General features: G+C 36.9%; 1 protein-coding gene across 1 annotated transcript in view; it reads right to left on the bottom strand.

Moving 5' to 3' along the window:
• ANGPTL5 (angiopoietin like 5) overlaps nt 1–17985 on the bottom strand; it is a 51915-nt gene that overhangs the window by 17703 nt on the left and 16227 nt on the right. Inside the window, exon 4 of the mRNA XM_053705587.1 lies at nt 13548–13641. Coding sequence (XP_053561562.1) covers nt 13548–13641 — 94 coding nt within the window. The remainder of the gene's footprint in view (nt 1–13547; nt 13642–17985) is intronic.

Here is a 17985-nt window from a genome sequence, read left to right as displayed (position 1 = left end):
ATTTTAATCTGTTGCGGTATTAAAAAACAAAACCAGATATTTCATATACAAAAAATAAAATGAGCAAATTTACCATACATTTTATACTTATAATTGGAAGCAAATTAATAGGGAGCCAATTTTACAGTACATTCTCCCTTTAATTACAAGTGTTACTTTTTCCCACGGTGAAACTGAGTGAATACATTTTTCTAATTAATATTTACTAAACTAAATGTATCTAAGATAATACAGTTTAAAAATAATACACCGACCATATATGACATTGTTTAACATACCATGTCATGAGTTATGAGATCCGTCAATTAAATGCTTAAATTAAATAAAACCCATTTGTAAAACTTATATCTTAAAATTCATCACAAATATGTCACAATTCATAAAGATATGTACCGCCTCTCCTCACATACATTAATTCATTGTGAGCCACTCTCCAGTATAATCAAAGGAGCAATATCTATCTTGAAAGCATTCTCCTCTCAGCTCATAGACCTTGAAAACAGTTAAACACATAAAAAAAAAAGAAAACAAGACAGCATTGTTTAGAGATAGTGAGACAGGAGCATGAGACAAGATACCTCACAAACACCTAGATTACGAGTTTTGCGTGAAACAGAGTGTAAAACTAACGCCCAAAAAGTTGCGTTATTACAATCTCCATATCGCTGCCATTACGAGTTACTGAAAAGCCTCCTTGTGCGTGGGATATGAAGGCATTAAGCTCCATACAAAATCCATGGGCTGATTTGACGTGCTCGTGCATGCTTTCCCCCATAGACATCAATTGGGTGAGAGTGTTAAAAAAAAACTAACACCTGAAGTGTGGAATGAAAAATCTCCCTAACGCAACCCCATTGATGTCTATAGGGAAAAAAAACTAACATAAACCCCTAACATAAACCCCTAGTCCCTAATCCACCACCCCCGACATCGCAGACACTAATAAAAGTTATTAACCCCTAATCTGCCGCTCCCGACATCGCCAACACTAAATTAAATGAACAACCCCTAAACCTCCGGCCTCCCATATTGCCGCTACTAAATAAACCTATTAACCCCTAAACCACCGGCCCCCCACATCGCTGCTACTAAATAAACCTATTAACCCCTAAACCTCTGGACCCCACATCACCGCCACTAAATAAACCTATTAACCCCTAAACCTAACACCCCCCTAGCTTTAAATTAAAAGGGCATTCAGCTCTTTTTCACTGCCCTTAAAAGGGCATTCAGCTCTGTTACAAGTGCCCACCCTAATCTAAACAAAAACCCACCCAAAAATTTTTTTTAAAAAAAAACTAACACTAACCCAAGAATATCTACTCACGGTCCCTGAAGTTCGGACATCCATCTCCATCCAGTCTTCATCCAGGCAGCGACACCTTCATCCATCACGGGGGCATCTTCTATATTCATCCTGGCTGTGCAGAGCTATCCTGGAAACCAATCCCATCCTGCGTGAAGCGTCATCTTCATACGGTCACCACAGTACACTGAAGTTGAATGCAAGGTAGCCGTTTCAAAATAGCGTATCTTGCATTCCTATTGGCTGATTTGATTCTTAAAATTCAAATCAGCCAATAGGATGAGAGTTTCTGAAATCCTATTGGCTGTTCAAAACAGCCAATAGGATGAGAGCTACTGAAATCCTATTGGCTGAATGCTCTTTTAAGGGCAATGCCCATACAAATGCCCCTTTAGGGGCAATGGGTAGTTAAGGATTTTTTTTAGAGTTATGTTTTTTTATTTTGGGGGGTTGGTTGGGTGGTGGGTTTTACTGTTGGGGGGAATATATTTTTTTACAGGTAAAAGAGCTGTTTAACTTTGGGCAATGCCCTACAAAAGGCCCTTTTAATGGTTAGTTTTTTGTGTTAGGTTTTTTTAAATTGCTGAGAGATTTCAAAAGAGATCCTTCCACCCATCGGATAATTTTGGTTACCTCCATCATCACTAGAGAACTCTGTGTTCCTCCTTGATGATTGATATAGGCTACAGTCGTGATGTTGTCTAACTGAAATCTGATGAATTTGGCCACAGCTAGCTGAGGTCATGCCTGAAGTGCATTGAATATCGCTCTCAGTACTAGTTTATCGGGAGGAGAGATTCCTCCCAAGACCATAAGCCCTGTGCTTTCAGGGATTTCCAGACTGCACCCCAGCCTAGCAGGCTGGCATCTGTCATTACTATGAGCCACTCTGGCCTGCGGAAACATATTCCCTGAGACAGGTGGTCCTGAGACAACCACCAGAGAAGAGAATCTCTGGTCTCTTGGTCCAGATGCAGTTGAGGAGATAAATCTGCATAATCCCCATTCCACTGTTTGAGCATGCATAGTTGCAGTGGTCTGAGGTGTAGGCGGGCATAAGGAACTATGTCTATTGCCGCTACCATAAGTCTGATTACCTCCATACACTGAGCCAATGATGGCCGAGGAATGGAATATAGAGCTCGGCAAGTGATTAAAAGTTTTGATTTTCTGACCTCCGTCAGAAATATTTTCATTTCTACCGAGTATATCAGAGTCCCTAGGAAGGAAACTCTTGTGAGAGGGACGAGAGAACTCTTTTTTATGTTCACCTTCCACCCGTGAGATCTCAGAAAAGCCAACACGATGTCCGTGTGAGACTTGGCTAGCTGGAAAGTCGACGCCTGAATTAAGATGTCGTCTAGATAAGGCGCCACTGCTATACCCCGCGGTCTTAGAACCGCCAAAAGGGACCCTAGCACCTTTGTGAAAATTCTGGGAGCTGTGGCCAACCCGAAGGGAAGGGCCACAAACTGGTAATGCCTGTCCAGAAAGGCGAATCTGAGGAATTGATGATGATCTCTGTGAATAGGAATGTGTAGATACGCATCCTTTAAGTCCACGGTAGTCATATATTGACCCTCCTGGATCAGAGGAAGAATAGTCCGAATAGTCTCCATCTTGAAAGATGGTACTCTGAGGAATTTGTTTAGAATTTTGAGATCCAAGATTGGTCTGAAAGTTCCCTCTTTTTTGGGAACCACAAACAGGTTGGAGTAAAAACCTAGCCCTTGTTCCGCTCTTGAAACTGGGCGAATCACTCCCATGGTATGTAGGTCTTCTACACAGCGTAAGAACGCCTCTCTCTTTGTCTGGTTTGCAGACAATTGAGAAATGTGAAATCTCCTCCTTAGGGGGGAGTCTTTGAAGTCCAGAAGATATCCTTGGGACACAATTTCTAAAGCCCAAGAATCGTGAACATCTCTTACCTAAGCCTGAGCAAAGAGAGAGAGTCTGCCCCTTACTAGATCCGGTCCCGGATCGGGGGCTACCCTTTCATGCTGTCTTAGAGGCAGCAGCAGGCTTCTTGGCCTGTTTACCTTTGTTCCAAGCCTGGTTAGGTCCCCAGACTGACTTGGATTGGACAGAGTTCCCCTCTTGCTTTGCTGCAGGGGAAGCTGAAGCGGGACCACCCTTGAGGTTCCGAAAGGAACAAAAATTGTTTTGTTTGGTCCTCATCTTATTTGTTTTATCCTGAGGGAGGGCATGGCCTTTCCCTCCAGTGATGTGTGAAATAATTTCTTATAGTGCAGGCCCGAATAGGGTCTTTCCTTTGAAAGGGATGTTCAGCAATTTAGATTTTGATGACACATCAGCAGACCAGGACTTAAGCCATAACGCCCTGCATGCTAAAATGGCAAAACCTGAATTCTTTGCCGCTAATTTAGCCATTTGGAAAGCGGCATCTGTAATGAAAGAATTAGCCAACTTAAGGGCCTTAATTCTATCCATAATATCCTCTAATGGAGTCTCCACCTGGAGAGCCTCTTCTAGAGCCTCAAACCAGAAAGCAGCTGCAGTAGTTACAGGAACAATGCATGCAATAGGTTGGAGAAGAAAACCTTGATGAACAAAAAAAAATTTTAGGAGACCCTCTAATTTTTTATTCATAGGATCTATGAAAGCACAACTGTCTTTGATAGGTATAGTTGTACGCTTAGCAATAGTAGAAATAGCTCCCTCCACCTTAGGAACAGTCTGCCATGAGTCCTGTATGGTGTCAGATATGGGAAACATTTTCTTAAAAACAGGAGGGGGAGCGAACGGAATACCTAGTCTATCCCACTCCTTAGTAACAATAGTCACAATCCTCTTAGGACTGGAAAAACATCAGTGTAAACAGGAACCTCTAAGTATCTGTCCATTTTACACAATTTCTCTGGGACCACTATAGGGTCACTATCGTCTAGAGTATCTAATACCTCCTTGAGCAATAAGCAGAGGTGTTCAAGCTTAAATTTAAAGGCCGTCATATCAGAATCTGTCTGAGGGAGCGTCTTTCCTGAATCAGAAATCTCTCCCTCAGATAACAAATCCCTTACCCTTACTTCAGAACATTGTGAGGGTATATCGGATACGGCTACTAAAGCGTCAGACGGCTCAGCATTTGTTCTTAACCCAGAGCTGTGACGCTTTCCTTGTAAACCAGGCAGTTTAGAGAAAACCTCTGTGAGGGTTTTATTCATAACTGTGGCCATGTCTTGTAAAGTAAATGAATTAGACGCACTAGAGGTACTTGGCGTCACTTGTGGGGGCGTTACTGGTTGTGACACTTGGGGAGAGCTAGATGCTAAATCCTCATTTCCTTCTAACTGAGAATCATCTATTGCAATATTTTTAAGTGCTAAAATATGCTCTTTATCATTTATAGACATATCAGTGCAAGTGGGACACTTCTAAACACATAGAACACGGATTATCCTTGGTGTCAGACATGTTAAACAGGCTAGTAATGTAATAAGCAAGCTTGGAAAACACTTTAATCAAAGTAAATAATACTTTAAACAAAAACAGTATTGTGCCTTTAAGAGAAAAAAAGCTGCACAAACTCTGCAAAACAGTGTAAAAAAGCAGTAAACACAATGAAATGTTTACAGTAGCATCATAAAGCCTTAGTAACTTTGCACCACTATGCAAATAAACAATTAACCCCTTAATGTAAAAACCGGATTGAAAAAACTTCAAAACCGGTAAAATAACGTTCAGCACCTTGCCACAGCTCTGCTGAGGCACCTACCTGCCCTTTAGGAATGATTTGTGGGGGAAAAAAACCTTTTTACAGCCCTTAAATACAGCAGGAATCTCTAGAGAAGTAGCTGGATGCTTCTGAGGTAAATAAACCGTGCAACTGAAAATAGGCCCCTCCCACCTCACTCGAAGTTATGGGGCCTAAAAAAGACCACAGAGCCATGTGGGTTAATAACCCTTAAACAAGCCACAATGACCCCTTAAAGTCCCTCAAAAAACGTTTTATTTTTAATTAAACCAAAACGTTTTTTCCTATCAGTGTCACCAGTAACTATGAGCCCTTTATGCAAGCTTGGATTCCTCTTTTACTGAATACAGCTTACCTTTCCCTCATGGGGATATTGCCAGCCTTTTCTAGAAATAGCACAGTCTGTCTAGAAAAAAATAGACTGAAGTTTTCCTGTACTCTTCAGCCCTCGTGAGAACAGCAGTGGATCTTAGTTACAAAATGCTAAGATCATCATCCTCCTTGCAGAAATCTTCATCCCTTTTCTGCCAGAGAGTAAATAGTACACACCGGTACCATTTAAAATAACAAACTTTTGCTTGAGAAAAATAAAAACTTAACATTTTTGTCACCACACTCACTTTGCCCTTCCTAGCAGTTAAAGGGACAGTCAAGTCCAAAAAAACTTTCATTTTTCAAATAGGGCATGTCATTTTAAACAACTTTCCAATTTACTTTTATCAATAATTTTGCTTTGTTCTCTTGGTATTCTTAGTTGAAAGCAAACTTAGGAAGGCTCATATGATAATTTCTAAGCCCTTGAAGTCCTCCTCTTTTTTATTTGCTTTTCACAGCAGGAGAGAGCTAGCTCATGTAAGCCATATAGATGACATTGTGCTCACGCCTGTGGCTAGTGGCAGACACTGCACTAATTGGCTAAAATGCAAGTCAATAGATAATAACTAAAAGTCATGTGATTAGGGGTGGTCAGAAGATGCTTAGATTCAAGTTAGTCACAGAAGTAAAAAGTGTATTAATATAACAGTGTTAGTTTTGCAAAACTGGGGAATGTGTAATAAAGGGATTATCTATCTTTTTAAACAACAACAATTCTGGTGTTGACTGTCCCTTTAAGCAGGCAGAGAGAATGACTGGGGGTGGAGCTAAGGGAGGAGCTATATAGACAGCTCTGCTGTGGGTGCTCTCTCTGCCACTTCCTGTAGGGAAGGAGAATATCCCACAAGTATGGATGAATCCGTGGACTCGATACATGTTACAAGAGAAATATAGGTTATAAGGGATATAAAACAATCTGTTTCATTTTCGGAACATAGAAAAACACTAAGCAGTGGGTTACAATTAATAGAAATTATTTCAATATGTATTAAACATTCTTTTTAGAGGATTTCACCTTTTATTTCTTTTTTTTTACTTCAGTAGAGGACTTTCGCTGCAACAATCTTGTGACAGTAGAACTTAAATTTTAAAATGCTATCTATCTTTTTCTAAAGTCAGAGGCTACACTGAGACCTTCTAAGTGCTCATTTAGCAAGAAAACAAGTATGGTGTTTGCTGTTTTAACACAATCTGTTTCTTTTTAAGTTTACTTTGATTTAACATTTCATTTTACTATACAATATTATTTCATATCCCTTTAAGTTACGCTCAATTAATTTCAAACATATTTGCCTGTACTCAGAAATGGTCTGTCATCCATATGAGCAGGGTCAGATTGGGAATTAAAAGCAGCCCTGGAAAATTTGGGGACCAGACCTATTTTCCATTGACTCAGTATAATGTGCCCTCCTCATTTTTCTCAAAGGAGATTACTGGGATACTCCTTCCCCAAATATTTATTTTAAAATTATATTACATTATTTGGTATTAAAAAAAAAAAAGTGCCAGATTATTGTTTTATAGGCAACCTGCAACCCAATTACATCCATTAATTCCCCCTTTAAATTATTGCTTTCCAGCTCCAGCTGCTGCAGCCTACAGGGAAATCTCTTGGTATCCTGGTAGGCCAATCCGGCCTTGCATATGAAAGAGAAGCATTTCAACAAGTTTACAATTTTTGGCCACAAAAAAATATTGATTTTAAAAACTTTATTTAAAACCCTTGTGCGCCTACTAATGCACAATGGCATGTAGATACCTCCTAGTAATGTATACTGAGAATTAGCAGGTACCTAGCTGACAATAGATATTAAATAGCTTTAATTTCCCAGTTTTAATTGCACAAAAAATCAACTTATTTAAATACTGCTATTTTATATAGAAGACAGAATATTTTTTAAATGAGACTCCTTTTAATGAATAAACTCAAAAGTCTATTTTGTGCATCTTTTTTTTTAAATTTTATTTAAAAATTCCATCTGCTACAGTTACAAATACGGCTATGAACACTGATATATTTAACAGCTGGATAGTGCAGAAGATGGTGACATAGAGGTTTTCTTTGGATAACAAGCCGTATGTTGGCTTTGAAATATTCCATAAGTATGCACGCCCGGTGCTTTTTATGATCTCACCTCAGACATTAGACTTCTTACAATAAAACACAGCTGTAAATGTGGAAAAATGCAATTAAAGGCACTAAAAGGGGAAATAAAAGATGCACTGCACATTTCATAATGGAATTTTTTTCTAAAAAGTAAACATAATTTAAAACATCCATTTTAATTAAAAGCATAGGGTTAAGAATCCTACTCTGAAGGAATTACAGTCTAGAGGAAAAATATATTTATGGAGAAATGTGCTTTTGAACAGTATACTTAGATATCTCAGATTTATTTCTACAGCATTTTTATTATAGGGTATTAAAAGTTGCAGATATAAGCACAAAGCAGAAGCAGCAATATGAACAATAGAGTTTTAACCATAAGGGAATACAAAGGCTTTTGGCTTGTAAAGCACTAGTGGGAAATTGTGTACACTTAAAATGAAACTGAAATGTGTTCAGAAGGTATTTTATAGATGTATCTATTACTTTTTTTTAAAGGACCTGATGGGTAAAAACTCCAGTAACTTGGAACTGAAGAACAATAAAATGGCAAATCCATAAGCATTTATCAGGAAATCTTTATTAAACTTGTCACAGAGCCTCTCTAGGCCTTTCTGATATCTGCTGTTCAGCTGCCTATTTTTCTTTTGATGTTTCTAAAAAAAAAATCTCTATGGAGAAGATCTGCTGGGTCCTCTAAAAAGGACATAATATTTTTATTTTGTTGAAATGCTTGACTGTAATAATGCTGAACCTGTGCATAGGGTTTAAATCTAACAGGACCAGGCCGATGGGCTAATCAGGAATATGCACGTGCAAACTTTTCACATCCATTTTTTTTTCAGGACTGGCTTGGTAGCTTGGGCTGCTGTGTGTTATAAATTATACATTTATTCCCTCCGCACCTTGATCAGACTAACAGTGTTTTAGTAACACGTATGGGTCAGATCACTAGTGAAGCAATGTTTAGTGCTCACACTAAATAATCTCAACATAAACTTGTAACGCACGGGGAATAGTACGAGTATTACAAGTTAAAAGTTAGCACAATTGCAAAACCCAAGGCGCGCTAACTGTAGGACTTCAGCTATTCCAACCGCATTAACTTTTCCCAATAGACTTCAATGTTAGACCCACAGCGCTAACCCGAAGTGAGTAATACATATTTTAGATTCCTATGTTCTTAACATAGGATAAAATGTTCATTTAATTTATAAATATTTTTATTAATACTTTTTACCATCCGGAGGACATCACTGCAAATATTGTCTATTGATGCATAGGCCTCTAGTTATCAAGCCGTCAACCGCAAATACGCTGGAATTCCGCAGCGTATTTGTGGCGAGGCTGATTCACCATAGTTATCAAGCCCTACAGCCGCTCCCGGACCCCACCACAACTAAATAAAATGTTTAACCCCTAAACCGCTGCACCCAGACCCCGCTGCAACTATAATAAATATATTAACCCCTAATCTGCCTCCCCTATACCGCCGCCACCTATCTTAAATTTATTAACTCCTATCCTGCCCCCCCTATACCGCCGCCACTATATTAAACTTATTAACCCCTAAACCTAAGTCTAACCCTAACACCCACCTAACTTAAATATTATTTAAATAAATCTAAATAAAAATTACTATTATTAAATAAATTATTCCTATTTAAAACTAAATACTTACCTGTAAAATAAACCCTAAGCTAGCTACAATATAACTAATAGTTATATTGTAGCTATTTTAGGGTTTATATTTATTTTACAGGCAACTTTGTATTTATTTTAACCAGGTACAATAGTTATTAAATAGTTATTAACTATTTTATTACTACCTAGCTAAAATACTTACAAAATTACCTGTAAAATAAATCCTAACCTAAGTTACAATTAAACCTAACACTACACTATCATTAAATTAATTAAATAAATTAACTCCAATTACCTAAAATTAAATTCAATTAAATAAACTAAACTATAGTACAAAAAACAAACAAACACTAAATTACAAAAAATAAAAAAATATTACAAGAATTTTAAACTAATTACACCTAATCTAAGCCCCCTAATAAAATAATAAAGCCCCCCAAAATAAAAAAAATGCCCTACCCTATTCTAAATTACAAAGTAATCAGCTCTTTTACCAGCCATTAAAAGGGCTTTTTGCGGGGCATTGCACCAAAGTAATCAGCTCTTTTACCTGTAAAAAAAAATACAACCCCCCCAACATTAAAACCCACCACCCACATACCCCTACACTAACCCACCCAAACCCCCCTTAAATAAACCTAACACTAACCCCCTGAAGATCTCCCTACCTTGAGTCGTCTTCACTCAGCCGAGCCGAATTCTTCATCCAAGCGGGGCAAGAAGAGATCCTCCATCCGGTAGAAGTCTTCATCTAAGCGGGGCAAGAAGAGGTCCTCCATTCGGTAGAAGTCTTCATCCAAGCGGGGCAGAAGAAGTCCTCCATCTGGTAGAAGTCTTCATCCAAGCGGTGTCTTCTATCTTCATCCAACCGCGGCTCAATCTTCCAGACATCCGACGCGGAACATCCTGCTAGCCCGACGGACTAACGACGAATGAAGGTTCCTTTAAGGGACGTCATCCAAGATGGCATCGCTTGAATTCCGATTGGCTGATAGGATTCTATCAGCCAATCGGAATTAAGGTAGGAAAAATCTGATTGGCTGATTCAATCAGCCAATGGGATTGACCTCGCATTCTATTGGCTGATCGGAACATGGTTTATTTTACAGGTAAGTATTTCTTTTTAAATAGGAATAATTTAGTTAATAATAGTAAGTTTTATTTAGATTTATTAAAATAATATTAAAGTTAGGGGGGTGTTAGTGTTAGACTTAGGTTTAGGGGTTAATAAGTTTAATATAGGTGGCGGCAGTATAGGGGGGCAGGATAGGGGTTAATAAGTTTAATATAGGTGGCGGCGGGGTCTGGGAGCGGCAGTTTAGGGGTTAATACATTTATTAGAGTTGCGGCGGGGTCCGGGAGCGGCAGTTTAGGGGTTAATACATTTATTAGAGTTGCAGCGGGGTCCAGGAGTGGCGGTTTAGGGGGAAAAACTTTATTTAGGTGCGGGGGCTCTGGGAGCGGCGGTTTAGGGGGTAAAACAGTATAGTTTAGTGTGGGTGCTTAGTGATAGTATAGCAAGAAAGCTGCGAAGAAGCCGATGAGCAGCGAGATCGATGACTGTCAGTTAACAACAGTCCGCTGCTCATCGTTCCGTACTTGGTGCGCGGCTTCTTGACAGCTTTCTTGATAACTTTGGCGAATGTATTCAGGTCCGCGGCAGCGATGGTAGGCGAGCTTAGGCGAGCGTATTGGGCCGGCGAATGCAGGAAAGTAGACGGCTTCATAACTAGAGGCCATAGTATCAGCATATTAATACATAATGGCTACCTCAGAGGACCAATATATATATTTTAGTTATAGTCGATCTATGGTACTATTCCAACTGTTTAGTTTAATCCACATCTGGTCCTTATTTTTAACTTTAATATTAAACACTTATTCTGCACACTTGATATGCACATAAGATCGCAAATAAATTTGACTACACATAAGATATTTTGGCAACACTTTATAGCTCAATGAGCTTACACTTTGACAAGCCAATACACCAATTGTACACAGGTTTTATTTATTTACTTGTACAGATAGTTTATGTTTGCTTTTTCTGTCTTTTACGATCGTACATGATCACCTTGGTTACCAATTTTGTTTACATATTTTTTGTCCAATAGGCATTGGAATGTAAAATGTTTACAGTGAAAACCATAATTCATATTAATATTCAATAAAAATGTTTTATCTCTTTCTCAGGTATTTGAGTGGAAAAGGCTCCAAAGTATATATACATATGTATTTATGTGTATACATGTCTATATATGCGTTTATATAGGTATATGTATATACACATATATATACATATAAACACATAAATACACATGTATACGCATATTGGAATATATATACAGTATCTATATATATATATATATATATATATATATATATATATATATATATATATACATACACATATTTAGACATGTATATGTATGCATACATACATTATAGCCCTTTCCATTCAAACATTGTCATATACCTTTTAACCCTTATAACTTTTTTTAATAAATATTTTGTTATAGTGTATACATGAGTGTAACATTTTATTTTAATGTATTTATGTTGTGTTTGGTGCAACTTTTTATTCAGCACTAATCCTTTACGTTAGGTCTTCAGTCGAGCTAACCTGAAGAGTGCAAATTTAGTTTGTGCTCACATGGCCGCGTTTACTTTCAGCTTGTAGTATAAGCGCACTTTAACGCAGGCGCAATATTGCAGTAAATTCTCTTTCATTCTTGATTTTCTAGTTGGGAGTTTAATTCACGATGCATTGGGTTGTGGCAATATTGTAATATAGTGCCAGCGCTAACGGTTGTGCGGCACTTTTAATCTAGTGCTATGTAGAGAAAGTTGTGCTGACACTACAAGGTGGAAGGTCTCAAGCGGCAATAGTAGTTACATTGCAACATTGAAGGAGTTATACAGTAAACTATTCAACTCCATCCATCAGTTACACATCTGTTATACAAATATAGGGCTAGATCACAAGCGGAGCGCAATTCAGCTCTCCTGCTTGTTCTGGTCATATGACTAGAGATGCTAATTGGGTCACCACTAGCTGAATGAGAGCATGTCATTTTGGGAGAAAGAGATGAAAAGTGCCAAACTAACAACCCTATGAGCTGTTTAAAAAGAATACTCTCACAATTATTCTGGGCTTATGTACAAAAAAGGAAAATCTAAACAGCGCTTAGCCTGTATAAATACTGGATAGCTGGGGGTGTGCACCAACAAATATGATGTATAAATATAAGGGTCAAGATAAAATTAAAAGCAAACACAATTTATTACTCAAGGCCATATAGCAATTACTAACATATAAATATAAGCATATTAAAAAAATAGCATATTAGTAAAAAACATTAAATTGATTAAAGGAGGACGTCTCCTCCGACTTCTATACACAGTCTCTGTGTTTCTACCACCTCTGCATGAATTTAAACCACCTTTAGACGATTCATATATGTGTATCAGATATTGTTCATCTATGAAAAAGAAAAGATGAGGAAATCTTAATATGATAGAGATTGTACTTGTAGCAATACACAAAAGAGAAAGTCTGTTTGTATCATTCACTCTGGAATAGTTGCAAATAGGTTACACGTTTGATACACGTTTGATATACTTTTGCGAATCTCCTTTATACTTGCAGATAGCTTCGCATATATTAGCAGATAGCTTTATATATATTATTTCATTGAGACTTGTGCCAATAGTCTAAACGATAACTTGTAAAATCAACATCCAAATTGCCACAATCGTAAGATGTATAACGGGTTTGACTCTGACAGCCAATATGCAATAACAGTTCAATGCGGTACTGATATAAACAGTGGGTATACTTTACCGGTCCCCAGGAGCTGATCAGGTATTGTATCAGCGGTCTAACCTTAGACCAGACAGCCTCCAATTTCCCCTCTGACTTCTCGTTTCCTGGTTCACTCTTATCGTAAACCTTTGCCGCTTGTGTCTCTCGAGGTGACGGATGGTTCTCTGGGGCTACCGGAAAAGAACCAATATCTGATACATGTATATGAATCGTCTAAACGTGGTTTAAATTCATGCAGAGGTGGTAGAAACACAGAGACTGTGTATAGAAGTCGGAGGAGACGTCCTCCTTTAATCAATTTTATGTTTTTTACTAATATGCTATTTTTTTAATATGCTTATTTTTATATGTTAGTAATTGCTATATGGCCTTGAGTAATAAATTGTGTTTGCTTTTAATTTTATCTTGACCCTTATATTTATACATCATATTTATTGGTGCACACCCCCAGCTATCCAGTATTTATACAGGCTAAGCGCTGTTTAGCATGTCATTTTGGCTAATTTCTGGTGCCTGTATGTTTTAACTTTGCAAACTAATTTGTTAGTGAATAAGAGACATCAAATATTCTTACCGTGAGTTTGTGCTGGTCTCTGAGGAAACATATCCAATTGTCTTTTTGTGACTTCTACATTCAAAAGAAGAACCTTACTGGTTAGTTCACTCACCTACAGAGTCAACAATAAAGAGATTGTTAATTATCTAGTCATGTGAATGAGATACATTGACAGAATGACAATTTTTCTGTTTACTATTTTAAACTGAATTTGACCTTTATAACCCCCTATGCTGAAAAATGACCTTGGTTGTCAAACATTGGCCCTAGGAATACATTGATATAGTTAAATTAAAGATGTTTTTTTTTCTCTTTATACTAGAAACAACCACCAATTAAAACACCTACTATCATTGATTGCAAAAATACATTGAAAACAAAACTGAAAATGTGAGTCCATTGTAGAACACTCAACTTAAAGTTATATGTTTCTTTTAAGTTTATAAATTTGCATTACAGACCCCTCAGGCATCATTTTACCACTTACAAAGATGATACACAAAGTATTTCATGAATGCAAGAGATATTAGATGATTCTATTGATAAAAATTTGATTTTTATGATTCAGGAAGAACATGCAATTTTAAGAGATTTGTTTGCTTTGTTGAAAAGCATACCAGCAATTCACTACTGAGAGCTAGTAACTGGTGGCTACACACATATGCCTCTTGTCATTGGCTTACCAGATGTGTTCAGTAAGGAATTTATTGGCGGAGATGTGTCATATGTTCTTACACTAGATTGAATAGAGATATCATGTATCATTGCATGAATGGCACATGACACAGACCAATAGTCATGGATGAGGGTGAGATATCATTGGCCACATTCATGACGTCACTTTAGGGGAGGTTTCCCAATAATTGCTTACTGCACGAGTCACACTGAAAAAGGCGCGTTTACAGGCCAAAATGTGTTTGTGTGTATTGTGTGTATCATTGCCGATGCCTAGGTTCCTGTATATCGTCCGGGAATACTTGCGGGATATGCCTCTGTGACGGACCGGCATTCTTTTGTCTTATGAGTGAATGTATCTTGTGCTATGGCTAAGAGAACTTTTTATGGGGAACTATTGGTTTTTAATTAGCCATAGTTTTTGTATGAATTTGTCATATTATTAATTTTTATTAATTCTTTCACCATCTCTGGCCTCTCAGCCGGTGATTGCATTACCAGAACAGGATTGTATATGCAAATATATTTTTAAAATTAACTAATAAAATTAATTAATTATGCCCAATCTCATTTTCTACCTCTTTTTTGTTATTTTTGGCTTTCTATATTTCTGGAATTTAGTGTTTAGCAAGCTCCCAGTACTGCATTGCTTCTCTGGAACTGATTTAAAGGGACATGAAACCTCATACTTTTTGTTCATAGGTCAGACTGAACATATCATTTTAAGCACTTTTCCAATGAATTTCTATTATCAATTGTGCTTCATTCTTTTGGTATCATTTGTAGAAGGACCCGAAATGCACTACTGGGAGCCAGCTGAAGGTATATATGTGCAGCCATCAATCAGCAGTTAGCTCCAGTAATGTATTGCTGCCCCAAAGCCTACCTAGGTATATTATTTAACAAAGGATATTAAGAGAGCAAAGCAAATTAGAAATTGTTTAACATTGTATGCTCTATCTAAATGACAAAACAAAAAAATTTGGGCTTCATGCTCGAGAGCAAACTAATTTATGGCGTTCCAGATTTGTGCAAGTGAATACCTAGCGTAAAATGTAAATCTGCACCAAACACAACATAAGTACATCAAAATAAAGTGATACACTCATATATACATTATCTGATCAAAATTATTCATATAAATATTTAAGAGTTAAAAGGTATATGATATACAGTATATGGTATATGACAAGGTATTTGACTGAAAAGGGCTATAATGTATATATGTGGAATAAGATTGCTGTCAAAATAGCAAGTCTTTGTGATTCTTTATCATTGTATATAAATTGTGACCTATGACTACAAATCTAAATTTACCAATACAATTATTTTTTAAGAATTCTGGGCTTCATGCTAGACCACAAAATAAATTATGGTGTTCCAGATTTGTGCAAGTGAAGACCTAGCGTAAAATGTAAGGTTTAAAAAAAAATCTACAGCAAACACAACATAAGTACATTAAAATAAAGTGATAGACTCATACATCATATACATTATCTGATCAAAATTATTCATAAAAATATTTAAGAGTTAAAAGGTATATAGTATATACAGTATGGTATATGACAAGGTATTTGACTGAAAAGGACTATAATGTATATATATGGAATAAGATTACTTTCAAAATAGCAAGTCTTTGTGATTCTTTATCTTTGTATATAAATTGTGATCTATGACTACAAATCCAAATTTACAAATACAATTTTTTTTAAGAATATAAATCTTTATTAACAAATACAAGCCGTTTACACTTTTCTTTTTTGGAAATACAATACAATTTTTTCTTTTGGAAGTAGCTTTTTTTTAAATGCATTTTACTTATTTTTTTTTAATTATACTTCCAGCATGCCTCAAAACACTGTCAAAAATAAATGCTAGTTCCTATCTTGCTAAAGGACTTGTGATGTCACAGCAGCCTGTTTTGCATTCAATTAAAGGGCCAGTAAACCTAAAAAATAATGATATATAATTCTGCACATAGTGCAGAATTATATAACATTATATTAGCATTAGCTTTATACAACCTAATATTCCTTGTGAATTTTTATAAAAAAAGACTGTTTTTCAGACCCGCTCTCTGTGCTATTCTGAGCGGGTCTGTTTTTATCACAGAGCGCATCTGGCCAGCTGTCTAGTCACAGCCTGGCCCGACTGCGCCATTACACTCAGTGCAGCTCGCTCTCGCTGTCAGACAGAGCAGGAGTGAGCTGCACCGAGTGTAATGGCGTGGTCGGGCCGGTCTGTGACTAGACAGCTGGCCAGATGCGCTCTGTGATAAAAACAGACCCGCTCAGAAGAGCACAGAGAGCGGGTCTGAAAAACAGTCTTTTTTATAAAAATTCACAGGGAATATTAGGTTGTATAAAGCTAATGCTAATATAATGTCATATAATTCTGCACTATGTGCAGAATTATATAACATTATTTTTTAGGTTTACTGGCCCTTTAAATGTGGAGAAATGCTTACAAAATCAATACTCTTTAGTACATTATTAAAAAACAAGGCAGAATAAGTACTTAAGGCATGTTAAAGTAAACTTACTTTCTGAAATAAGGCCACATGCTATAGACAGTTTTCCTGCTACCATAAAAACTATTATTAAAGCATCAAAATCAATATTTCTCTGTATAGTGTTGTAGGATGAAAATTAGAATAATCACTTTTGACATGTGTTAAAATTTACCTGAGATGGTGTTGATCAGCCATTTCTCCACATTTAAATAAAAGCAAAGCAGTAGCTGATTTCCAGGCAAACTGCTGAACTGACTTGCTGTGACATCACAAGTCCTATAGCAAAATGGGAACTAGCATTTATTTTTTTTAAAGTGTTTTGACACATGCTGGAAGTAGGGTTGCCACCTTTTACCCAGCTAATTCCAGGACACTTTTGAGGGGGGGCATGATTTGTGGTTAGTGGGTGCGTCTTATACTGATGTATGTTTATTACAGGATACATAATTTGAAATAATTGTAATTGTCTTTATTTTGTACTAGGCGATAAGCCTGCCCAGAGAGCAGTCTATGTTTAAAAAATACAAACCCCCAAGCTAAAGTTACAAAAAATAAAAAAATAAAAATTACAAAAAAAATTAAACAAAGCTTTCCAAAATAAAAAAATTAAACCTACACTAATACCCCTAGAAAAAAAGCCTAAGACTAAGCCCAAATAAGAACTCACCATTCCTGAAGTGTGGCAGGGAAGGTCTTCTTCCAGATGGCTCCATCATCTTCTATCTTCATCCAGAATGAAGGCAGAGCGGAGGTGCAGAGCTGTCTTCCTCAGGGATAGGCAAGGTGTCCGTACACGGACACTGGTGTCCGTGACTAGCCCTTGCAATGTCCACCACAACCTTAATATATCTTTTCTTTGATTAAATAATAGGAATAACAAAAAATATGTAGTGTGAATAAAATGAAACTGCTAGCGATATTGGGTGATAAGTTATGGAATAAATAAAGCCTGAGTGAAATGCTGGATTTGTATCTGCATCTGTATAATAACACCCAGCTCTATACAAAGACAAAGTTGTCAGAAGATCTGTGAATGTTATTAAATAATATATATATATATACATATTATTATTTAATATATATAGATGGTTGTATACGCCAAATAATTCATTTTATTTGTAAAACTCCAAAAGGTCACTGTGTAGACAAAAACCCCTTCTCTCACTCATCAAAGAAACTACTTGCATAGTTATTTCAGAAAAGAACAAAGGCTTAGACTGTTGTATAGGAAAACAGATTGTTTAAAAAAGATAGTCATCTACATGGCTG

The sequence above is a fragment of the Bombina bombina genome, chromosome 3 (assembly GCF_027579735.1).
Source record: "Bombina bombina isolate aBomBom1 chromosome 3, aBomBom1.pri, whole genome shotgun sequence".
Classification (NCBI taxonomy): Eukaryota; Metazoa; Chordata; class Amphibia; order Anura; family Bombinatoridae; genus Bombina; species Bombina bombina.
Note: the sequence above shows the minus strand (reverse complement) of the source record. Positions and strands in the feature narration are given on the sequence as shown.